Source organism: Calidris pugnax, unplaced genomic scaffold (genome assembly GCF_001431845.1).
Source record: "Calidris pugnax isolate Ruff unplaced genomic scaffold, ASM143184v1 scaffold174, whole genome shotgun sequence".
Taxonomy (NCBI): Eukaryota; Metazoa; Chordata; class Aves; order Charadriiformes; family Scolopacidae; genus Calidris; species Calidris pugnax.
Window position 1 is genome coordinate 1474264 of NW_015090907.1, and position 24134 is coordinate 1498397.

General features: G+C 52.8%; 2 protein-coding genes across 4 annotated transcripts; one reads left to right on the top strand and one right to left on the bottom strand.

Annotated features, from left to right (window-relative positions):
• The first annotated feature begins 87 nt into the window (after positions 1–87).
• THEMIS2 (thymocyte selection associated family member 2) lies at positions 88–16480 on the top strand. 3 transcript variants are annotated; one of them, XM_014949165.1, is made up of 6 exons: positions 88–212; positions 8891–9011; positions 12973–13113; positions 13213–13413; positions 13638–14750; positions 15440–16480. In XM_014949165.1, the coding sequence occupies exons 1-6, from the start codon at positions 126–128 to the stop codon at positions 15532–15534; spliced, it is 1758 nt and encodes a 585-aa protein (XP_014804651.1). In that variant the 5' UTR covers positions 88–125; the 3' UTR covers positions 15535–16480. The 3 variants fall into 3 exon arrangements, with proteins under 3 accessions (XP_014804651.1, XP_014804649.1, XP_014804650.1); XM_014949163.1 differs by lacking the exon at positions 88–212 and adding an exon at positions 7315–7709 and having other exon boundaries at positions 13638–16480; XM_014949164.1 differs by lacking the exon at positions 88–212 and adding an exon at positions 7315–7709 and having other exon boundaries at positions 8939–9011; positions 13638–16480.
• A 2376-nt stretch (positions 16481–18856) lies between these two features.
• RPA2 (replication protein A2) lies at positions 18857–24043 on the bottom strand (the record flags this gene model as incomplete). Its single annotated transcript, XM_014949159.1, has 8 exons — positions 18857–19482; positions 20220–20314; positions 20498–20608; positions 20911–21024; positions 21879–21953; positions 23475–23588; positions 23666–23767; positions 23852–24043. Coding segments are annotated over 8 exons (888 nt in total), but the record flags the coding sequence as incomplete, so codon positions are not given.
• Between the last annotated feature and the right edge of the window lie 91 nt (positions 24044–24134).

Below are 24134 nucleotides of genomic sequence, written 5' to 3' on the forward strand. Positions count from 1 at the left end.
TGTGCAGTGCAGTGTACAGGAGTGCAGTGTCCAGCAGCATCCCAAGAGCTGGTAAGGAGCTGACACAAGTTCTGTTCCCGGTGAGCTGTGCAGTGAGACACCCGTGTGTTAGATTCTGTCACAACATGCCTGAAGGAATGACTTCTTGGAGAGGAGGTGACTTCTCCCTGCGGCCTTTTAGGAGAGCAGGAATGGCATCCAGCACAGGGCAGGTGAGTGCCAGCTGAAGTGTGGGTTCCTGCAGTTCTACCAAATGCTTCAAAACACTCGGTGGCGTGGGCAGGGACCACGGGGGAGGGTAGGACTGGAACAAGTGGCTTAGAAGAAGCCAGAGAACTGGGCTGTGTAATGGCTACCACAGGTCCACAGGTCTCAGAGGTCAGATGCTGTTTAAGAAGATTTTTTTCAAAAGCAGTCTAATACAGTCAGGTAATTTATAAGTTCTTTGATCTCAAAACTCTGTCTTAATTAAGCAATGATAGATAAAGCAGGGGGAAAAATTTCTGCTTTCACCTCTGCTCAACAGCAGGAGCAGCTCCTCGTTCATACCAGCTTTGTGGCGTCACTGGGACCTACCTGCTCAGTGTAGGGGACAGGATTCTAGCGCACACAGACAGCATGAAGTAAGGTTGTGGCAAGTTCAGGATAGACAACTGTGTGTTTTGGGTCACAGTCTCTAAATTAGCCTTCCCTGAAGGTCCCAAAACCAGTAAATCAGTAAGAGGTACCTCCCGTACCAGCATCACGTTAGTGCCTGAGACTGACCACGGGGCTTTCCCTGCCTCCATCAGGGGACCTGCCTGCTCCACAAAGGCAGTAGCTTTCCAGCAGCATTGATGGTTGCTTCAGCGTTGTCTTTTGCTTCTTACGAATTTCCCAGAACCGATGTCCCCTTCAAGAATCTTTAAAGGAGAAGCAGCTTAAGAGCCCAAATCTTTGTTGTCCACCCTCTTGTACAGAGCTTGTCGTCTGTTCTGGTGTACATCTGTGAATGGTTTCGATCACATCTGCAGAATGGTAGAGGAGGAGGAAGTCTTAAATACTGCTCTGGTAATTCTGACACATCTCGCCATGGCCTGAGCTGTTTGCTGTCCTCCTGCAGAGATGGCCAGATGGGAGCTGCCCGTGCGTGCGCTGGCCTTGGAGGAGCTGGCCAGTAATACTGGACTAACCGAGCAACTCCAGTCGTGGCTGGCCTCAGAGGCTTTTCTGGTTCATATCTTGGCTGTGATGGGTCATTTTCTGCCTGAGGTTCCCCACCTCCTCCTAGATATGTCAAAGAGCCTTCCCGTGCTTGAGCTTGAAGGAAATGGAAGCAGCATTTCTCCTGGTGGGTAAACAATGGTGTGTTTATGCCCATATCACCCCAGGAAAAGTCCTTTCTCAAAGGAGGCACAACCAGTTTTCTCCAGTGCCTTTGTAAAAATACTGGTTTTATAACTTGAAGAGCTACCAGGAGCTTGTTCTCTGTTAACCTCTCCCATATACACACTTTACCAGAGCACTTAGTTACTTTGGTAGTGATTTCAGAGTCCGGTGAAGATGAAAAAAAGCCTGGAAATAGGCTGTTTAGGCAGTGGTTCCACTGCTTGCTTCAACTTGGATACGTCAAGTTGCTCTGATAATTCTTGCTTATTGGCAGGTCAGAGAAGGTTTGTGCTCCACCACAGGGAGCGTTACAAACATTCAGGGTGAGGGTGGTTCAGGCTGTGAGGCCAGTTCTGCTTGGATCCTGGCAGCTGATGTGACTCCCTGGCTTCACGTGTCTTCTGTGCTCGTCTGCCTGGCGCCCTGTGTGTGGGGTCACAGTTCCTGCTGCTCTTTGAGGAGCTCTGGCCTCCTGCATCTTGTAACTTCAGGCCCCCAGCTGCAGGCGAACAACAGCAAAGTTCAGGACTTGAACAAGCTGGAGGACAACTTGGGGACGACTGTCTGAAATCTGTGGAAACTCCAGTTGTCTGTCTGAGGTCCTGCAAGGCAATTTCTCTAGGCAATTTGTATGTTTCCCCAGTTGAATCTGGATGCCAGAAGAGCAGGGAGATCACTTTGCCTCCCTGTAGCTGCTGTGATTGGTGTGATTTTTTTTTTTTTTCTTATCCCCCTGACCTGAAATTGGCCTGTTCAAGGGTTCTTCCTGACTTGAGAGAACTTGTCCTGCAGCGGAGATCTCATGTCCTGTCCCTGAGTGCCTCTGCTTCTGTGTCACTGCTTCACTTACACTGTTTTCCAGTCACGCCACATGAAGGAAGTGGAGACTAAACCCTGTGGGGAGGAGGACTGGTACAATGAAAGGTGCTGAAAGCTAAACATCTTGCCTCTCGGAGCCTGGGGATGTTGTGCAGAGGCCAAGGTAATGGCTAAAAATGGGCAGAGTAAGCAAATGAGTGTCACAAGCCCAGAGAAGTCTGAAGACTAGAAATAAAACCTCTGATGTCCTGTGGGGTGGAATGAAAACTAGTGGTGTGTTTTCCACCAGCTGTCACCTGAGCAGTAGGGACCTGACAGAACATCATTGTGTCTCCCTGAGCATCTGCGGCAGGAACTCGGGAAGCAGCAGGGCAGCTAACAGCCCTGCACACAGGGGAAGGGGGGTGTCCATGAAGGCAGAGAGCCTGCCAGCTGTTTCAGTCCAGATCCTGAAGAGTTTTGGGCACAGCAGGGAGATGTTATCCAGGGCTCAGTCAGGGCTTCAGTAGCACCAAGAGCTGTCATCTCCATCTGATACTGAGTATGACCCATGGTGAGCAGCAGGCAGTAGCTTATACTGTGTTTCCAAGAGACATGCAGGACTCTGGATATGATCAGCCAGTCCTAACTGGAGAAGACAGAACCACTGGTTTGGTGACCATGCTGTAAAGCTCATCTGTCTCCTCCAGAACCCACGGCCAAAAAGCTCTTTGCTCTGCACTGACCAGCTGTAAGGGCGCCTGTGAGATGCTGCGCGTGAGATGTGGAAGCTGAAACAATGCACAGGACCATCTCTACCACGAGCTCCCCTCTGCTGGGAGACACCCTGCGTGGGTGTTTCAGACGAGCTGGTGCTCTACAGAACCAGCTCCACTTTATGTGTGGCACTTGCCTGCTCTTCCCTGGTTGTGCATGGTCATCAGTCCGGGAGCACGGCGACCTGTGTGGCTTACAAGAATTGTTTGCTCATTGCTTCCTCTTGGGTTATGTATGGGGTTTCTTTCTTTTTTTGTGGGAGGGGTGGAATATTCAATTTCATTAATAACCAGTAAAAGGGCTGTTTCTGTCCAGCCTGTCTTTTGCAAAAGACAGCTGTGTGGAACTGATAATAGCCCTGACTAGTGGCAGTTGCTAGCCAGTTTTTACTCGTTTGATATCACTGGGCCCATCTGTTAGAGAGGTTTCATGTTTTTCTTGTTATCTCTTAAAAACTCTCAGTTACTTGGTACGCAGAACACAACTAGTTGTACTGTGATGTACTGTGATGTACTTCACAGTTGCTGCTGAACAGAATCCTGGTTGACTGTTACTCATACCTAGTTCAGTATGTGAATTTCTGCAAATCGCAGATTTTTCCACCTATATTTTGTCTATTATGTTAATGGGTGTGTTCTGCTCTGCTCAGGCAAATGCACAACTGGAGAGGAAAAAAGCTATTGTGTGGTTTCCTGGCTCACTGCTTGAGGCAGAAAGTGGAAACTTCTTCTGATGCAAGTTAGGTGACGCCCATCTACAAGAAGGGCAACAAGGAGGATCCAGGAAACTGCAGGTCTGTCAGTCTGACCTTGGTGCTGGGGAAAGTTGTGGAGCAGATCATACTGAGTACCATGGCAGGGCACATACAGGACAACCCAGGATCAGGCCCAGTCAGAATGGGCTTGTGAAAAGCAGGTCCTGCTTGACAAATTTGATCTGCTTCTATGACAAAGTGACCTGCTTGGTGGATGAGGGAAAGGCTGTGGATGTTATTTACTTGAACTTTAGTAAGGCCTTTGACAATGTTTCCCATGGGATTCTCCTGGAGAAACTGGCTGCCCATGGCTTGGATGGGTGTGCTCTTCCCTGTGTGAAAAGCTGGCTGGAGGCCAGGCCCAGAGAGTGGTGGTGAAAGAAGTTAAATACAGTTGGAGGCTGGTCATGCACGGTGTCCTCAGGGCTTGGTATTCAGGCCAGTTCTCTTTAAAATCTTTATCAATGACCTGGATGAGGGGGTTGAGTGCACCCTTAGTCATTTCACAGATGACACCACGGTGGGTGGGAGTGTTGATCTGCTTGGGGGTAGAAAGACTCTACAGAGGGATCTGGAGAGGCTGGATGGATGGCCCAAGGCCAATGGGATGGGGTTCAACAAGGCCAAGTGCTGGGTCCTGCCCTTGGGTCACACCAACCCCGTGAATGCTCCAGGCTGGGGGAAGAGCGGCTGGAGCTGCCTGGCGGAAAAGGACCTGGGGGTGTTGGTCAACAGCCGCTGGATTTGAGCCAGCAGGGTGCCCAGGTGGCCAAGGAAGCCAACAGCATCCTGGCCTGTGTCAGGAATAGTGTGGCCAGCAGGACTGGGGCAGTGACCGTCCCCCTGTGCTGGGCACTGGTGAGGCCCCACCTCATGGGCACCTCAGTTTTGGGCCCTTCATGACAGGAAGGACATAGAGGGGCTGGAGCAGGTCCTGAGAAAGGCAGTGGAGCTGGTGAGGGGTCTGGAGCACAAGTCTTGTGAGGAGTGGCTGAGGGAGCTGGGGGTGTTCAGCCTGGAGAAAAGGAGGCTGAGGGGAGACCTCACTTTCTACAACTCCCTGAAAGGAGGGTGTAGTGAGGGGCAAGTCTCTTCTCGCAAGGAACTGGCAATAGGACAAGAGGGAACGGCCTCAAGTTATACCAGGAGAGGTTTAGATTAGATATTAGGAAAAAATTCTTCGCTGAAAGGGTTGTTAAGTCTTGGAAGAGGCTGCTCAGGGAAGTGGTGGAGTCATCATCCCTGGAGGTGTTTAAAAGATGTGTAGACGAGGTGCTGGGGGACATTGGTTAGTGGTAGCTTGGCAGTGCTGGGTCCCCTGCACCTACTATTGTCTGTCCTCATCACCCTTATTAGAGCCTCAGCAGGGTAAAAGGCAAAACCATTTGTGGGTCCTGGTTCTCCCACACTCTGCTAGAGACGTGTCTCCTGCAGTGAGAGACGATGCTGGGTTAGTCTTAGCACTGGGCTGGGTGCCGGATGGCTTGGACAGGGCTTGGACAGGATCATCAAGGGTGTGTACGTGACACTGCAGTGCCACCAGGGCCTTCTGCTCTCACTGTTCCCCCTTTCCTGGCCTTCCAGCTGCACAGCTCCTCTGGCCTTGGTGACGAGCTGGGTCCTGCTTACTGCCATGAGCAGTTCTATCACTCGCTGCTTCCCTTTCTTCTGCACGTGCTGCTGAGTCAGAGACTCTCCAAGTGCTGCCCGGCTGTCACAGGGGATCCCTCAGTCGGGGGCACCTGCTGGGCAGGATCTGAATTTGAACTCAAAGAAGAGGAGGGGGTGCTCGCAGAGGCCCCTCAGTCTGGAGACCACGTGTCTAACCGAAGCCTAAGCCACCCTGACATCAGGCCCTGGGTGGCTGATGTGGAAATGTGTCCTATACCTCAGTGCCTGTGGAGATCTTTCTTGCTGTGGGGAAGCAAGGGCTGTTTTTGGGAAAGGGGATGTGCTGGTTTCAGTTAGTGTGTGAAATACAGCAGCAGTTCCCAGGGCCCTGCCATGGCCTGTCCTCCCGTCGCAGGCAGCGCAGGCTCTGCAGGGGGAAGTGAAAACATTCCACCCAGTTATTCACCTCAGGGCCTTGGCTGTGTTTGGGGTGATGGAGCCCTGACGCATTTCCTGCCTTTTCCAACTGCTCTGCTCTTCCCAGAGACATCCCAAACCCTGGGGGACAGCTACACACACCTCTGCAAAGCAGCCCCCTCCTTCCAGCCATCCCCAGATGAAGTCAGGCTGAAGGCTAAGCTTCCAGGAGAGCACAGCAGGCGTCACTGGCCCTAAAGCAGAGATGCTCTGCAGCTCAAGAACACGACTCTGCCTCTCCTTATTCCCCTTTCCCTGCAGCTCTTCCCCATCCTTGAAGAAAAGAGGCTGCCTCTTCCTTGGCTCTGACTCACCCTGGCCAAATCCTGCCTCTTTGCTGCTGGAGCTCAGCAGCCTGGAGTCCTGCTCCTGGAAGCCTCTTTCAGGCCAGAGCCAGTGGGTTTTTCGGCTGACCATGATTGCTCTCCACAGCCATGCTCGTTGTAACTGTGTCCAGGACTTGGACACCTCTATGACCCTGTTTGTTTTTCCGGATTTCCCATGGAGATTTGCACGCTGAGTCATCAGCTGCCCTTTCACAGCCGCGCTCTGCAGCCAGGGTATGAGCATCCCCCTTGAGCATGTCCCCCTCCATCGCTCACCGGGGATATCGAGGGCTCTGGGAATGGGGGTCTGTTGGACGTGTCAATGAGCAGAGCTCCGGGGAGCTGCATGCGCACGGGGTCTCTTGGTGTTTGTTATCACATGTCCTGGGAGGAAACCTCAGCAGAGAGCAGGCAGTGTTTGGTATCTTCTCCAACCACAAGCAGCTTGTTACGTGCGAACCATGGGCTGCTCAGCTGTCCCGCTTAGGCCACTGTGTGTTTCTGGCTGCTGAAGTTACATTTTATTTTTAGACATATGGCTGATTTTCAAACTAATTCCTTCTGTTCCCTGTCCTACTGTGTTTTCCTCAGTCGGGTAGAAGAGCACAGGGTGGCTGTGGCCACACTCTTCTGTTTTGGACTAGACCAGCACATAATCTGAGGAAACCCTCATTTTCTTCATGCAGCTGCAAACACAGGTCTCAGTTGTACCAAGATGCACACTCTGCCTTGCCAGGGATGCCCACCATGACCACCCTCACCTGTTCCCTGCAGAGAGGCCCTGGAGTCAGCTTTGCTGCTGGGGTTTTGGGCTGTTCAGGCAAGTGGCTGGTTCCTCAGGGCCTGTTTGGGAATGGAGGAATGGGAACAGTGTCCTGAGACCTTTGCTGTTGGCTGTTCAACTTACCCTGTGATTTCCAGAGCAGTACATCTCTTCAGCCCCTCCCTGGACTCTGCCTTCAAGCACCAAAACACCCCCAGAGGGACGAGCTCTGCAGATCTGGGAGCTTCCCTCTACTATACTGAGAGTTTCCTGACCTCCCACAGTTAGTCTGGTCCTGCTCTTCAGGGGTTCTTGACACTGTTTGATACAACAAAATACACTTTATTGCTACAAAGTTATTTCTCCCAGGCACTGTGTCCCGTTCCCGCTTCTTGATGATGCAGCTGATGGCATCTAAACTACTGCTTGCTTGCGTTCTTCCACCCACTTTAGCTTCATTGCTCTAGTTCCACATGGGCTTGTGTGCCGCTGCCCTGCTGTAAATCTTGCCATGTCCCATCAGCACGTGCTCAGCATCCATACACCTTCTGCAGTGATGCTGAGCCTGCCTGCCTGGGACAGCCTGTCCTGCTGGGGAACAGCCTAAAGAGGTCTGGTACACAGCAGCTCCTGCTTCTCTTCCCACGTATCCTCAGGCTGAAATGCCCAGCACCAGACTCTTGCTGTGAACATGCAGGACTGAGACCAGATCACGGCTGATGGCTCAAGGGAAGCCATCCCTTCCGCCTGCCTGCACTGGGAACAGCAGACCCAGGGTTGATCCCTGAGTTCAAGAAGAGGGATGTGGGAGAAGGACCACCAAAGGCCAACCAAGGTAGGGCTGGGTACACAGTCTATGAGGAGTGTTTAAGGGAGCTGGGATGGGTTTGTCTGGTGAAGAGGAGAAGGACAATCTCATAGCAGCCAACAGCTGTTTGAAGGACAGTTTTGCTGGTAATGGAGCCAAATTCTTCCCAGCAGTGGCAGACATGATAGTGAGGGCCAGTGGCCACATCCCCAGCTTAGGAGCTGCAGGCTGGGCATTAGGAAAACATCTCTGGGAGGGTGGTGCAGCCCTTCAACAGATCACCAGAGAGGCAGAAGGTCTCCATCCTTCTAGGATGCCTTTCTCCAGTTTCTTTCCTACATTAAGTCCCGTCCTGCTCCTGTTCTTAACCTGCAGCTTCGGTTTTATTTGTAGTGCAAGTTAGAGGAAACTTGTTACAAAGATGAAGCTCATCAGGAGCAGCAGCTCTCAGAACCGTCATTTCCACCTCGTCAGCCCCAGGGACTGTGCTTGGCTGCTTTGGCAGAGGACAGGGCTCGTCTCTGCAGAGAGACAGGCGGGTGCTGCTGCCTGTGTCCTGTAGGTGTGGGAATTTGGCTCTACGCTCCACAGTGACACGCAGCCCGGACGCCCTGACTGCCCTCTCCCCCTGCATGCTGAGCATCAGCCAGAGCAGGGGGCACAGGATGTCTGTACCGGGGGCAAGTGGGGTTTGAAAGCCCAGCGGTGAGCAGGATGGAAGTGCCTGTGTGTGTATAAGGGGTGAGGGCTGTCTGGACACAGCCCTTCGCTCTCTCTGGCGTGGTCTGCCTGGACCTGTCCTCTGCTCCACCGCACCATCACTCCCTCTGGCCCAGCCTCAGAGGGGCAGGGCAGGCTGGTACGTAGAGGAGCGCGATGGGGACAGCCTGGGGAGGACAGGCTGGAGCATCAGTCTGGGCAGGGCAGCACCACGGCAGAGCTGGGGGGGTCCATGCCTTCACCCTCCCTCAGCACCAGTGGCATCACCAGGACCGGCACTGGGGGACAACCAATCTATGCTGGGTGATGGGGGCCAGGAAGGGGGTTGTCCCAACAGCATCTCGGTCAGTCTGTGCAGGCTGGAGAGTTGCCAGCAGCAGAGTCTAGCGCCAGAGAGGGAACTTACCACCGCCAGAAGCAGAAGTGAAAGGCAAGCAGAAGTGAAATCAGAGCCCAGAGCTGCTTCCCACGCGGTTCCCTCTCTGCAGTGCCCCAGAGCACCCGGCAGCACCACCATGGAGCCCCTCTCCTTCCAGGAATACATCTGCTCCCTGGACCCCACCACCCTGCCGCGTGTCCTCAGGATTTGTGCCGGTGTCTACTTCCAAGGTGAGTGCTGGCTGCCTGCAAAGGGTGCCCCAGGGTGCCCCACCTCCTCCTGCTGTGCCCCTGCATCCCAGGCTCTCCCCGGCTGCCTTCAAGATGGCTGGTCCCTGCCACGGGGGTGCGTGTGCTAGGGAGAGGTATGGGTCCTCACGCCACCACCAGACACTGGTGCCTAAAGCACAGCTGCTTGCAAAAACACTCTTCTACACCCAGTGCCACCCAGCTGGGTGCCCCAGTGCATTCAGTCATGCTGCTAGGAAAGTGGTGAGGCACCAAAAGCCATCCAAGCTGGTCCTCTACTTCATGTGCAGCTCTGGTGCCAGGCAGGGAGTCATCTGCTGGTGGTGGATCTGGCAGGGATGGAGGCCACAGGGTGGGTGGTGGAGGAAGGTGGGAGTGGAGTTGCCCCTGGCCCCAGTGCTAGGAGTTCAGCAAGGGTGTAGAAAGCAGCCTGGTCTGAGCTCTCTAATTCCTCCTGGGCGATGACCCTGGAGATGTCTTAGGTCAAGGAGAAGCCTTGAGCAATATCAGCTGGTGGCAATGATGGTGATGAAACAGAGTCAGAAATTAGCAAGTGCTTTTGCTGGAATTCTGGGGCTCCCAAAAAAGCTGGGAATGGGCAGCAGGATCCTGGCAACACCAATGTGGCAGTAACCATCAGGATTTGTAGAACTTGTAGCATTTGTTTAGGTTAAACTAAGTTTTAAAGAGTAGGCCAAGTGATTGGGGTGGTCTCACTGCTTCTCTGTAGCTCGGTTAGGATGGATGATTAGTTTTCCCAGACACTTCTGGTAGCCTCAATAACATTTAACATTGCTAAATGAGTAAAACTGCCACTGTTCCAACAACAGCAGTCAATTTGTTCAGCAGTTGCTGGTAGTCATGGTGAGGCAGCTGGTGCTTTCTGCTTCACATAGCAAGCGGTCATGAGTTCATCTCAAGGAGGGTGAAGGTTTGGTAGCAGCTCAATGAATGCAAAGATTTATGGGCAGAAGGGGGCATTGCTTGTGTTGGAGGGTATCATGATGTGGTAGCGTAGCCTGAGGAGCTTCTGCTCCAGGAAAGGTTCATCCACCCCCTTGGCAGCGTGATCAACCGCTGACTCATTCCCGCCTCATTTCTCATCTGAGTTAACAGCAGTTCAGCCTCCAGCCGTTCTGTTGTGCTCTTCTGCACTGCTTTTCTCTTCTGTTTCGACCCCTGCACAGTTACCAGCACTGGGAGCTCTCCAGGACACGGGCTGTACAAGGTTCCAGGTATTCCTGATTCCTTAGCAATAAGCATCAGCCCAACAAAGACCCCTCAGCCAACCACCCGGGTGTGAATTCCCTTGGCTGCTGGTGGCCAGTGCTGGACCTCACAGATGGATCAGAGTGCACTGGGGGTGAATCAGTGTTGCACCCTGCAGGTGTGCCCTCCTGCACTGATGATGTATCTTGAACACCTTGGATTTCCCACCACTACTGATGATCTTATTAATACTGGGATTGTATTAGCAAAAATTTGTAGGTGTTCCCAAGATGTTAAAAAACTGCTGTGGTCTCAGCCCCTTCTTGGGCTCCTCTCCCAGCCACGCACTCCACCTCCTCTGTGTTCTTCATCCTGCTTTATGTTGCTAAACAGCTCTGGCTGATGCTGCGGTGGAGCCAAGGAGCACTTTTGGGTCCTGCTCAGGGCATCCACAGCCATGTGTGTCTGTGTCCTGCTACCAGCCAAGGGGACCGGCCATGCCATGTGTGCGTGGAGGTAACCGGTCTCTGCGCCCAGGGTGTGAGGCACCTTTGTGCAGCCATGAGGCAGGGCAGCCTGGTGGTGGGTTTTCTCCCTTTTCAGGCCATGCCCTCGATGTTGTCACAGCGTGAGAGGACATGGGAGGACTGGAGAGTGGGGAGTGGGGCTTACACAATGTGCAATACTTTGTGAAACTTCCTAGCTTTCATGTACCTCTTCCTGTGGTTTATTTTTTCACATTTATTTCCACCTCGAGGTTCCCCCACTCCCGCTTGGCAGGCACTCTCCTGGCCATTCCCACCTGCCCTCCACAGGTGAGGGGTGGTCAGTGGTGGGGCAGTCCCTGCAGCACCCTCCATCCCCTCTGCACTCGGGCACCAACACCCAGCGTGGCTTTGCTTCCTCCCTTCAGATATTTATGTACATTGAAGAGATTCCCCCTGAGCCTTGTCTTCTCCAGGCTGAACAGTCCCAACTCTCTCGGCCTTTCCTCACAGGCGAGATGCTCCATCACCCTTGTGGCCCTTTGTTCCAGTCTGTCGATGTCTCTCTTGTACTGGGGAGCCCAGCACTGGACACAGCACTCCGGGGGTGTGCTGGCCATACTTTGCCTAATGCAGCCCAGGACACCATTTGCCTTCTTTGCAGCAAGGGCACGCTGCTGGCTCATGTTCAACCTGGTGTCCACCAGGACCCCAGGTTCTTTTCTCCCAAGCTACTTTCCGGCTGGGTGGCCCCCAGCATGTGCTGGTGCTGGGGGTTCTTCCTTCCCCGGGGCAGGACTTTGCCCTTCTCCTTGTTGAACTGTGTGAGGTTCCTGTCAGCCTGTTCCTCCAGCCTGCCGAGGTCCCTCTGGCTGAGCACAACCCTCTGGCCTATCGCCCCCTCCTCCCAGTTTTGTGTCATCTGCAGACTTGCTGAGGATGTACTCTGCCCCCTCATTCAGATCAGCAACTAAGAAGCTATACAGGACTGGGCCCAGTGATGATCCCTGGGGCACGCCACTAGTGATGTCTCGAAGTAGACTTGGTATTACCAAACTCTGGGCCCAGCGGTTCAGCCAGGTTTCAGTCCACCTCCGTATCTGCTCATCCAGCCCATTCTTCATCAGCTTCTCTATGAGGACATGGTGGGAGATTGTGCCAAAAGCCTTCCTGAAGTCAAGATAAACAATGCCCACTGCTCTCCCCTTGCCCACCAACCCAGTCACGTCATAGTAGAAGTACATCAGGTTGGATAAGCATGATCGTCCCATACTGACTAATCCAAATCACTTTTTCATCCTTTATGTATCTGTTAATGGTTTCCAGAATTATCTGCTCCATTACCTTCCTATGGTTTAAAGGGCACGTGACTGGCCTGTAGTTCTCTTTCTTGCCTCTCTTGAAGATAGGAGTGAATTTGCTTTTTTTCCCAGTTTTCAGGAGCCTCTCTCAAGGTTCCATGACCTGTCAAAGGTCATAGAGAGTGGCCTCACAAAGTCAGCACTCATGGATGTACCCCAAAAGGCCCTGTGGGATTGGTATGTCTGTTTGGTGCTCCCTTACATGCTCCTCCTCCACCAAAGGTAGATCTTTCTTGCTCCAGACTTCCCCCCCTGGTCTCAGGGCGATTCCTGAAGGCTGGTCATATCTGTAAAAACTGAGGCCAAGAAGGCATTGAGCACATCTGCCTTCATTGTGTTACCAGGTCCCTTGCTCCAGGGACTCATGTTTTGCCCAGTCTCTTCCTTTTCCTGTTGATGTACTTGTAGAAGCCTTCCTTGTTGCCTTTCACATCCTTCAACACATTCAGCTCCAGGCAGGTTAGGTTCCTAAGCCCATGCCTGTGTGCTAGGCCACGTGTCTCTGCTCCTCCTGTACCACCTGTCCTGCTGCCACTACTTGTACACCTCCTTCGTATGATTGAGTTCAGTCAGGAGCTCTCAAATGTTGGACAGGAGCACCAACCACCTCAGGTATTCTGAGGAAGCAGTAAAGAACAGCTTACAGAGGGTGGTGAGAGCCTGGCCCAGGTTGCCCAGAGAAGCTGTGGCTGCCCCATCCCTGGAGGGGTTCAAGGCCAGGTTGGAAACCTGGTCTGGTGGGAGGTGTCCCTGCAGGGGACATGTCCGTGGAAGAGGGTTTGGACCAGATGATCTGCGAAGCTCGTTTCCAACTCAAATCACTCTGTGATTTTATGAAATGCTGGTAGAGGCATTTTCTTTGAGGAAATATCTCTCTTCACTCTGCAGGGTCCGTGTATGAGATTTCAGGCAATGAATGCTGCTTGTCAACGGGTGACCTGCTGAAAGTCATGGCTGTGGCACTGCAGAAGGTCATTTGTGAGGACACGATGACAGGACAGACAACAGAGCTGCCAGCAACTTTTAAGGGTGAGTAGGACTGTCCTGTCCCAGCCTGAACCGCATGGGTGCCCTCCTCCTGGGGGAGACCTCTGCAGCCCCCATGAGCTCAGCCTCATTGTCCCACAGGTCTTTTCCAACCTGCCCCAGCCCCAAGACCGAAGAAAACACTGCAGACACAATTCCTGGAGGGTGGTCCACATCAGGGCCTGACGCTGCACCAGGCACTGGGGCAGTGGGACAGGCGACCACAGCCCCTGCTGTGCCCTGCCATCAGCCCCCATGCCCTGCTCCTGCACCCCGTCTACGAGGTGCACGCCATCATGCATTGTGAGTCCAGATGGGGCTGGGGAGTCAGGGCTGCTGTGGGGTTGGAGTAAGGATGCTGCAGGGTCTGATGCTGAGGGGTTGGAGGGCAAGGCTGTGGGTTGTGGCAGGAATGCTGTGAGGCTGGGATGAGGGTGACAGGGTTGGGGGCCTAAACTGGTTTGGTGCTGGGACCCTAGTGCACAGGGTGGGTGGAGCACAGGGTCAGGGTGGCTCTCCCCCTGCAGTGCGTCGGGACGTGGTGAAGATCCCCTCCACACTGGAGGTGGACGTGGAGGACGTCACAGAGAAGGCGCAGCACGTCCACTTTGCCCGGTCGCTGCTGCTGAGCGAGGTGCTGAGGATGGAGGAGGCGCTGCCGGCCCAGGCTGAGATCCTGGAGGGTCCAACCGGCCCTGCCATCTTTGAGAGCACCTGGGTGTCGCGGCTGCAGCGGGGGCAGCAGCTACAGCTCCACAGCTGCTCCCATGCCTGTTGGGTCCTGGCCTCGGCCCCCAGCAGCAGCCGCCATTTCCTCCTCTCCAGTGCCTACCAGGGCCGGTTCCGCCGGCGGCCCCGGCAGTTCACAGGAGTGCAGGAGCTGGCAGCTGGCCTGCAGCCTGGCCAGCGGCTGCACGTGGTGGTGACGCAGGACTGTGAGGGCCGGGGGGACAACGTGCCCCCACTCGGCGTGGGCGACCGGCTAGAGGCCCAGGGGCTGAAGGGGAAGGGCCCCAATGCCCGGTTGCTCTGCCACCACCATGGTGGGGAGGAGGAGGAAGGCGAGGAGCTGCTGCTGCCTCTGGACCTGGGGGGCAGCTTCGTGGAGGAGATGTGTGACAGCAAGAAGTATGGGCTGGCAGAGCTGCTGGAGCGACAGCCACTGCCCTGCGAGGTCCGGGTGGTGGCTGCTGACCCGGGGCTGGAGCGGGACGTGCTGGGCACACTGCCTGCCCTGCGGCTGGAGGCCCGCCTGGACCAGCCCGTCCTGGTGGGCAGCTTCTGCCAGGAGCCGGCGGAGGCCTTCGAGATCCCGCCGCGGTGGCTGGACTTCTCCGTCATGCTGAGCGAGGGGCCCGTCCACCCCCTGGCCCCCGGCACCCGCCGATGCCGGGTGGAGGAGCTGACTGAGGCCTTCTACTACCAGCTGCTGGCCCAGCTGCCTGGCGCCCTGGCCCCACCACCCCCACGGCCCCCCAAACGGGCGCAGGCAGGGACAAGCCCTGGGGGACGACATCCCTCGAGCCCTGGATCCTCGTCGGTAGGCACCCGCCCGGCTCTGTCACTGCCGCCGCTTCCAGCCCTGCCCCAGCCAAGCACTTCCAAACAGTATGGCCAGCGGAGACCTCGCAGGGACACAGGTGAGGCCCCTGACACATTCCAGGCCCTGGCCCCTCCACAGGTCTCAGCCCAAAGACGCACTGCCGTGGCAGGAGGACATGGCCCCCCAGCAGTGGCAGCGGGTCATGCTGCTTACGGCCACCCCCTCTCCAGGGCTGGCCCACGGGGGCCTGGGGTAGGGATGCTGAGCAGGGGACATGTGCACCCCCGGCAGCCAGGCCCCCACAGGGGCTGCACCTCCCCTTCCCCTTGTCCCAGATGCAGGGGAGGACCCATGGGTTGGGAGCACCCACAGGGTCTGCCCCAGGCCCTTGTCCCACGTGCCAAGGGAACCCCTATGGAGCTGCCCCATCCCCCTGTCCCACAAACAGGGGGATCCACGAGGAGGCCGTGTTGACCCCTTGTCACACATGGGGACCACGGCAGGAGGGGAAGCAAGGCTTGACCTCAGTGGTGATGTCAAGGTGAACACCACCGCCCAGCCTATTTTCTCTATCTGCCATCGAAGGGATGATCGTCCCCTGCCTCCTGAGATGGCAGGGGACCCGTGGCCCGCGAGGTTGGTGTCTGCAGGGGCTGCCACCTCACCATAAGATGTCCCCCCACCCCAGGTCCCTGCCATGTCGGTGGGGAAGGCAGGGGTTCTCCCCTGCCAGGATCCTGTGCAATAAGTAGGGTGCGTGTCTGCAGGCTATGCCTTCCCTTCCAGGCACAGAGAGCGACAGCGCTGAACACGATTACGAAACTGTTGATGACGACATTCAAAAGACAATCCGCAAAATGCAGGCAATTTTTCCTTTCTAGTCCTCTGGTTTCTGGCAGCCACCCAAGCCTCCAAATCTTCTGAGACCTTACGTGACACTGGTTCCTTGCAGAGGCTAAATGCAGCCCTAGGGATCCACAGCACAACCTCCCACTGCCTCGGTCCTGCAGAAAGGTGCCCTCTTCCCTCGGGACAGCCCCAGGCACAGAGTAAATCCCCCTGTTGTGCTGTGGGCTGTGTCCTCAAGCTGTCACCCATGAGACTCTGCCAGCACACAGCTAGGTGGCCACCAAGATGCCAGCTTGGGCCCTGGGACACAGATCTCTGCTCTATTACCTGGGCAGCTGGGCTGGGATACCCAGATGGAGATGCTTTGGAGCCAGCATGTCCAGACATTGTTTGGTACATGGTGTGAGGTGGGGTTAGGAGACATGACAAGGTACTTCACACAGCTCAAGCAATGCCCCTGCTGGGGCTCAAACTGCTGAGTGACACATCTATGCACATCAAAAACTCACTTTCATAAGGCAGAAGCTGCATTTTTCTCAAGTACAGCCAAACTCGCTTCTCACTCTGGCCTAATCTCTCACCAAAGCTGTAGAAAGATTGTAAAAACATTGTGGCTTTAGGTTTTTCTGGCTTTCTTATCTGTTTTCAACTGCACCTGCAACTGGAAGCATCATTTGTCCTAGACCTCCATGGTCCCCTCTTGCTTGTGAGCATCCTGGTTAAAGTCTTACAGATTCTTGGCACCTACAAAGACCCCTGCTGCTCTCATAGCATTGGATGCAAAAAAGGACTTGAAAACCAAGTAAGGACCAAAGTTCAACTCTTCTTTTCCTGGAAGTTTGGCAAAGCTCCAGGAAAGTGGCAGAAAGACCTCATAGTCCTGATGTGATTAAGGGAAGAGCTTACAAGAGAAGAGCTTTTAACTCCTGCATCACACCTTGCGCTCCTTTCACATTGGAGCAGGAAAATAAATTTCATTTCAGATCAAAATGTTGCATGTTTTTTTTTCCCTCTCTCACAGTGCAGAGTAGCTTCGAGTTCAGTTTTCAGTCCGTGCCATTCCTCACTCAGGGCCCAGGGCAGAGCCCCAAAGCTGCAGAGAATCTCATTCATCCAAGCTTGGCTCAAGTCCCATCTTGGGTTTGGGCTGGTGTCCTTCTCTGGCTCTGCCCTGCGATTTACACTCAGCATTGACAGTCACTCCCTCAAATCAGCACCAAAGGAGAGACAGTGACCATTGCTGGTGAGGTCCTTTCACAGAACACTCACCGAAGGAGGGCAAACCCAGCTCTCACCTGAAAACAGGCACTAGCCATTCATTAACAGCACCTATTTCATAGGATCAGAGAATATCAGTATGGTTTCAGTTAGAAGAGAAGAGACCTTTAAAGACCATCTGGTCCAGCTCCTCCCACCACACCAGGTTGCTCCAAGCCCCCTCCAACCTGACCTTGAACCCCTCCAGGGATGGGGCAGCCACAGCTTCTCTGGGCAACCTGGGCCAGGCTCTCACCACCCTCACAGCAAACAAGTTCTTCCTCACATCTCAGCTCAATCTCCCCTCTTTCAGTTTTCCCTCCCTCTATGGCTCCCCTCCCTGATCAAGTCCCTCCCCAGCTCTCCTGGAGCCCCTTTAGGGACTGGAAGGGGCTCTAAGGTCTCCCCCGAACCTTCTGTTCTCAGCCTGAACTCCCCCCAACTCTCTCAGCCTGTCCTCATGGCCTCATACGATCCAGCCAAGAGACCCACCACAGTGGTAGGGGCCAACAGGTGTTTAAGTCTCCCCAGAATCCAGTTTTTCCTTCTCTTAGGGAGAAAAAACAATCCCTGGACTATGGCTGGGGAGAAGATGGACTCCAGGGAGGAGGAGGGGAGCAGAACAGAAACTAGAACTGAAAAGGTCCAGGTGTTTCTCCTTCTCTGCTTTATTTGAACCAAAAGCATTCCAAGTTTAGATTTCACTGTCAGTTCACAGTCAGTTTTAAATGCAAACTTTTTGTGCAACAGCCAACACTTCTGTCCCCTATTCCAAATTGTCCCACTGCCCAGACAACAGCAGATGCTCCTGGATGCTTTGAAGATCAAACAACAAATGAGAGACCAGGCAAAGGCTTAAGCTCCCTCCCCAGCCATTTTTTTCCTCTCCAGTCACATCACAAGTGCTTTGTCCAGTAGCACAACTACTCTCTTTACTGCAAGTAATTCTACTCATGTTCACTTCTGAAAATCATCAGGGATTCGAAGATTAGGAAGAAAAAAGGGAAATGACAGTACTTTTGGCTGCTACATCTGCTGGACTCCATGGCCTGGAAGTTCACCTCTCCCACATCGACAGCAGAGTTTAGCCCCAGCAGTGACCACAGGCTGCAGCTGCACCGCTCTCTGAACCTGGCCAGGACACCTGGATTTTGCCCCAGCACTAACACCTGGGCCCACCAGCCAGCCCCACAGACATGCAACACAGGAAATTACTGCTTCTTCAAAGCTGGGTCCCTTCACCAGTCCCTGAACAAAAGCCCTGCAACTCGCAGCTCCCACAGCATCAAGTTGGCCAGCCCAGGAACCCACCAGCCTCGGCCCTGGCTGCAGGTGCTGTTGGTCCAGCAGGACCCTAGGAACATGCAGGTAGCATCCAAGGGACAGGTTAGCAGCAAAGCACACTTGGGTCTCTCAGCGTTCAGCTTGAAAGACCCCAGGTCCTGTTTTTTGGCAAAGCATTCACCAGGAAAGCTGTGGCTCCTCATGAGAGAACAGCTATGCACCTTATGGGGCTGGGGCGAAAAATGCTCCCAAAATGCTCCCATTAACAAACGCAAAACAATTCCCAGCAGGTAGGTTTCAGCTTTGCATTTTATATAACAGGAAGCATATCGTGACCAAGAGGACAGAAAGAGGCTGCAGCAGCTGCCTCCCTGCACAAGGGGGATTGTGCAGAGAAACAGGAGATATAAATATGTTAACCCCACCCTGATATACCCCTAACATGAACCCTGCTGTTTCCTAACTTAGTGTCTTTTCTCTGTTATTCTTTAAAAATAGTTCTAAGAAGAAAAACTCGTTCCACATGATGTAATTCATTTGAGCTTCCACTAAAGTACTTTTGGTGGCAGTAATGATCCTGGCTATATTTGGAACACTGATACAACACGTAGATTTCTTCAGTAGTACAATTAATTCCTTAGTGTCCAGACAAGCACTTCCATTTGGCCCTCTATAGCAATGTACTTCAAAAGTTAAGGAAAAAATAAGCATAGTTAAAGAAACCCTGAAAGCACAGGCTCTGTTTTTACCCACATGGCTAAGCTCTATGATTCTATTTTTTTTAGGGAAGAAAAACCTCTAGAGCCACACACATATGCAAGACTACCCATTTTAACATTTTATTGGAAACATTCAAAAGCTCTAGTAACAAGATCACATCATAGTACAAATATAGAGATAAATGCATAAACTAAACCAATTAAAATATATTCATGATTACTGTACATTAGTGGAATATTACTCTCGGCTACCCACCTTGTGAATGAAATGGAATGAAAGCTGCGTTAGGAGAAACTGCTCTAGAAACTAAAGACAATCTGCCCAGTACAAGATTAGAAAGCGGTTCTTCTAACACAGCCATCCTCTAAGGGAACAAAAACAAACTGAAGGCTCTCGGGGTTTCAGTTTCCCTGTGTCTGCTTATGCTTTCAGTCACATGGTCACAGCATATAATCAAGTTCAGTTAACAGAATCTATACGTTCTGCTTGTCCCTGCGCCCTATGGAGGCACTCGCAGATTAACTGGGGCTTTCACAGGCTAGAAAGAGTACACCTTCGACGTTGCAAAGCTCGGCAGGATAACCTGATACATGGACAAGCATTTGCTTACAGCTAAATCCAGCTGGAAGTAGCTTCACTCAGCATCCGTCGACTTATAGTGATCATCATCCACAGTGGAATAGATGTGTCCCTCGCTGCTAAGGAAGTCAACTGCTTGCCTTTGATTAAAAAAAAAAAGAAAAAAAAAAAAAGGCAATTACTAACTAGTTCATATTAACCCTACCCCTACTGTTCCCTTCTGCCATCTGCCCAGAGAAGCTAGAAGCTCTGAGTAGTCTCAGTGCTGCTCCACCATCAGGAGGTACAGGAAGTTTCTCCAAAGATGGGGCAACACACTCCCCCAGCAGCTCTGACACTCCGCCTACCACAGCGGGGAGGGCACCACTCCCAGTACTCCCTGGGCAACAGTACCTACAACTCTGCTTCAAAGGGGGCAGACCACACAGAGATAATGGACGTTAATTACTGACTTTAGGCTGCACTGTTTCACTAAGTTTCAGGGAGAAGTCATAAGAGATAGCAAAGGAGAAGAGAAACAGTCCATTACCAAGCTTTGCTCAGCGTACAGAAGGCAAGGCAGTACTTGAACAGGAGAAAACACTGCTGAGGCACTGCAGAACTCACAGGCACCTAGTACTTTGCTACCGAACTGTTAAACAGCTTGTTTTGAAAATAGGGAATACAGCATTTGATCAGCCCTTCAACTGGCAAGCTGCTGAAGATTTCAAAAGCTCTGGCTCACCACTGCATCCTACTGGGAACATCTGAAATTACTAGAGCAGTTGAACAAGGCAGGATCTGGGCTTGCCCACTATTTTCCTCTCTGCCTCCTTTTATCAGGCCCCAGGAAGGACTGCCTGGATTTCCAGAACATCCTTCGTTTCTACACACTTACTTGATTGTTGACATGCTCATATTGTGGAGCTGAACTTTCAGCTCTTGAAGACTCATACCTTCCGGGATAGGGCAGTTCTTAATCAAGTTTAGCACCTGGAAAAGCAAGAACCACCATTAGCACACAGATAACCTTCTATCATCAATGGACACCAAGGTTGAGGAAGAACTATCTGTCTTCAAAGAGTAACTGAGGTTGCATTTCTTCATCCCACATCAGGCGGTGGCAGCAGCCTCTGCTGTGACTGCTGTGTTCCCGGGGGAGCTGCTTGCCCCTACCTGACTCTGATGCGCTGTCAGTCCGTTCACTGGGAAGCTGCCACCCCCTCCATAGCCCCCCACGTCACTGATCCCAGCGGAGGAAAAGGACTGCGGTGCTTTTGACGCTGACTGCAATTACAAGAGGAAAATCGCTGTGGTTACACAGGCTGCCACGAGCCCACGGCATTGAAGACCCAGTGTTATTTCACAGAAACAGTAATCAAAAATAGATTCCCAAAAGAAACCACTGGAAATAGGCTGCAACACAATCTCTCTCCAAGGAAGCCAGGATTCCTGTTACACCTTCACTGTAGCCCTCTAACAGCTTCAATCATTCCAGCCCCACAACTTGTGTACAACCTCCCAAAGTCCCTCTCATTGGAAGATAGCCAGTAACGGCCAAGATGGACCCAAGATCTTCAAGTACATACCATAAGATTTCTTCTGAGGTTCATATGCGCATTGACAACCTCTAGCATGTGTGCGGTGAACTCATTCATATTTTCCAGGGGCATGATCTTAAATGCCACCAAGCTTTTATTAGTCTTTCAGAGGAAAAAAATAATAATAAAAGAAAATTAACATCACAGGAAGATGTGGATGGATAACAGGGTAAGAGCCAGCACCACCATTCTCTCTAGGAAGAGGGACAGTGGCAGGTAGGGAGGCTGTCCACATGCAACTGGTCCAAAGTTTTCTGACTTACATTTTCATATATGATTTTGCAAGACAACACAGACAGGGTAAGTTCTCTTTCTAACTGGCTGGTAATTAATTGCACTTTGTTTTAATGCACGCACCATTATTTTAATGATTATTCATATATTTAGTTATAATAGTTAGTTACAAGGCAACCATATCACATAATATGCTACAAGAAGCATTCCCATTAACCAGAACCCGGTCTAAGCTCTACAGTACAAGCATCCAAGAACCAGTACTCTGTTCTGCTGAAAACAACATACTGATGAGGAGTGGCATTTTAAATGGGTCCCTTGTCATTGAACCATAGAACCACCCAGGTTGGAACGGACCTTTCATATCATCTAGCCTAATCATCAACCTAACACTGACAAAAACTTGTATTTAGGAACAATTAGTGCTATTAAATATAGCCCTGGCAACAACATTCAAGGATTTGTTCACAGGAAAGGATGAGCATCTGTGGATGTGGTGCTGAGGGACACAGCCTAGTGGTAACTTGGCAGTGCTGGGTTAATGGTTCAACTTTATGATCTTAAAGGTCTCTTCCAACCAAAAGGATTAAATGGATCTAGAAAACCCACAATTAAGTGGATATTCTAAAGGGAACCCACTAGCACTGTGCCAGATCACCAATCCTTCACGCTGCTGCTCCAGCCTCGTGACTTGGAGCCAGACATGGGTAACATGCTCTTACCTGGAAAGACCGAAGATGACCAGCCACTTTTATGTAAGTTCCTGGAGGTACCACAACATTCTCGCCACCTGCCTCCTAACAGAGAGGAAAAGGAAAAAGCAAGGTTTTGCTGATTCACATTTCTATTTCTCAATTATCACAATAAACAACTTAGGAAAAGGGGCTTATCACAAGCAGACACAAACAGCATGCATTCTAACATCCAGTAAGAGCAGGCAGGTAAACATAATTGTAAGTGAAAAATAAAGGAAAAAAAAATTTGCTTATTTGAACTTGACAGCAGTCAAAGCCAGTTGTCTGCTCTGCTGTCTCTGTCCACCTCTCAGGGATTTTCACAAAGCAACAAGAGGAGAGAATCCTCAAGCAGTAAAAAAACCAAGCGTTCAGCTATGTAACTTGGCTAGGGAAATGGAGGCCAGGATCTTTTTTGACGTTATACTAAACTCGCAGCTAAGCCAACTGAATGTCTGCCTAATTACTATCCCAAAGGTGTTCAACTGAGCTCAGCTGTTTGCCTTCAAATATATGTTACGATAACATGGGCCAGCTTTAAAGGCAGTGACAGCCTTTTTTTTTGTCACCAGCAGTGACAATTACCAGCATTTCAGGAGGCGCCCATCAGAAAATGAGACAATATTCATGAGCACATGCCTTCTTCTCAGACACTAAAGCCACATGGACACTTTCTGTTCACTCTCTCTCCTTCTACACAAAGGTACGAAGCGTGCACCTCTCAGTTCAGCTGTGAAGTAATGGCTGAGCAGCTGCAGTTAAACTCTAAAAAACTATTCACAGCAATTCAATATAGAACCCCACATGAATTACAAACCTGGAGAGTCACATACAGCCCCAGTGATCTCTGCTACAGCAGCGGCCCCCTTGGCTTTCAGAGCCATGCTATTCATGGAATCACGGAGTTGTCAGAGTTGGAAGGGACCTCTAGAGATCATCCAGTCCAACCCCCCCTGCCAAAGCAGGGTTGCCCAGAGCACATCACACAGGACTGCAACTAGGTGGTACTTTAAAATCTCCAGAGAAGGGGCCTCCACTCTCTCGTTGGGCAGCCTCTTCCAGGGCTCTGTCACCCTCACTGGAAAGAAGTTCTTCCTCATATTTGAATGGAACTTCCCATGGTCCAGCTTTGCCCGTTGCCCCTCGTCCTGTCACTGGGAACCACTGAAAAGAGTCCAGCTCCATCTTTCTGCAACCCTTCCTTTAGATACTTGGAAGCATTAATAAGGTCTCCCCTCAGCTTTCTCTTCTCCAGGCTAAAGAGTCCCAGCTCTCTCAGCCTTTCCATGTCAGGGAGACGCTCCAATCCCTCAGTCCTCTTCGTTTCCCTACGCTGGACTCTCTCCAGCAGTTCCCTGTCTCTCTTGAACTGGGGAGCCCAGAACTGGACGCAGTATTCCAGTTGTGGCCTCCCCAGTGCAGAGCAGAGGGGGAGAATGACCTCCCTCCCCCTACTGGCCCAAGAGACTTTCCCAAGAGAAATTCCCTAGGGACTTTTCAGAACGGCCCATCTTTGATGGGTTTTCTCCCTTGGCTGCTCCCGAAGCTTTTAAAGAAGCGCCTCCATAAGGAGGGGGTGCTTACATCAGTGTCAACCCACTGCCTGACGTCCATGGGGGCTGCCGTCATGTCGTCCACTTTGTAGAGGATGTTGGTGGGTGCTTTCTCGGCGTGCCGGATGATGCCCACGATGGTGACCTGCGCGGGAAGAGGGAAGGGTTCGCCCGGGAAACGCACCCGTTCCCCCACAGCCTTCCGGCTCCCCCCGCACCCACCTGGGAGATGTCCACGTCGCAGACGCGGAAGGTCTCCTCCACCTGCTCGGCCGCCAGCAGCTGGGACACGGTGCAGGGCACGATGTTCTGGGAGCGGATCCTCTGCAAGGGGCGGCGGGACCGTCAGCACCGCCGGGGGCCGCCCGCCCCCTCCCCCGCCCCGCCGCGGGCCCGCTCCCGGCCTACCTGCTTCTTCTCCGCCTGGGTGCCGGAGGGGGAGCCGAAGCCGCCCGGGGACTGCACGTAGCCCCCCGCGGGCCCGGAGATGCCCGCGGTGCCATATCCGCCGTCGAAGGCACCTGAGGGGGGAGAGGGAGAGCCCGTGAGGGGCTGGTGGTGACGCGCCCTCCGTCCCTGCAGCCGCCGCCGCCGCAGCCATCACGGGGCACGGCGGCGGCGGCCTCGCGCCCCCCCGGCTCCAGCAGCCCCGAACACCCCACGCCAACCCCGGCCGAACCGTCCCCGTCCG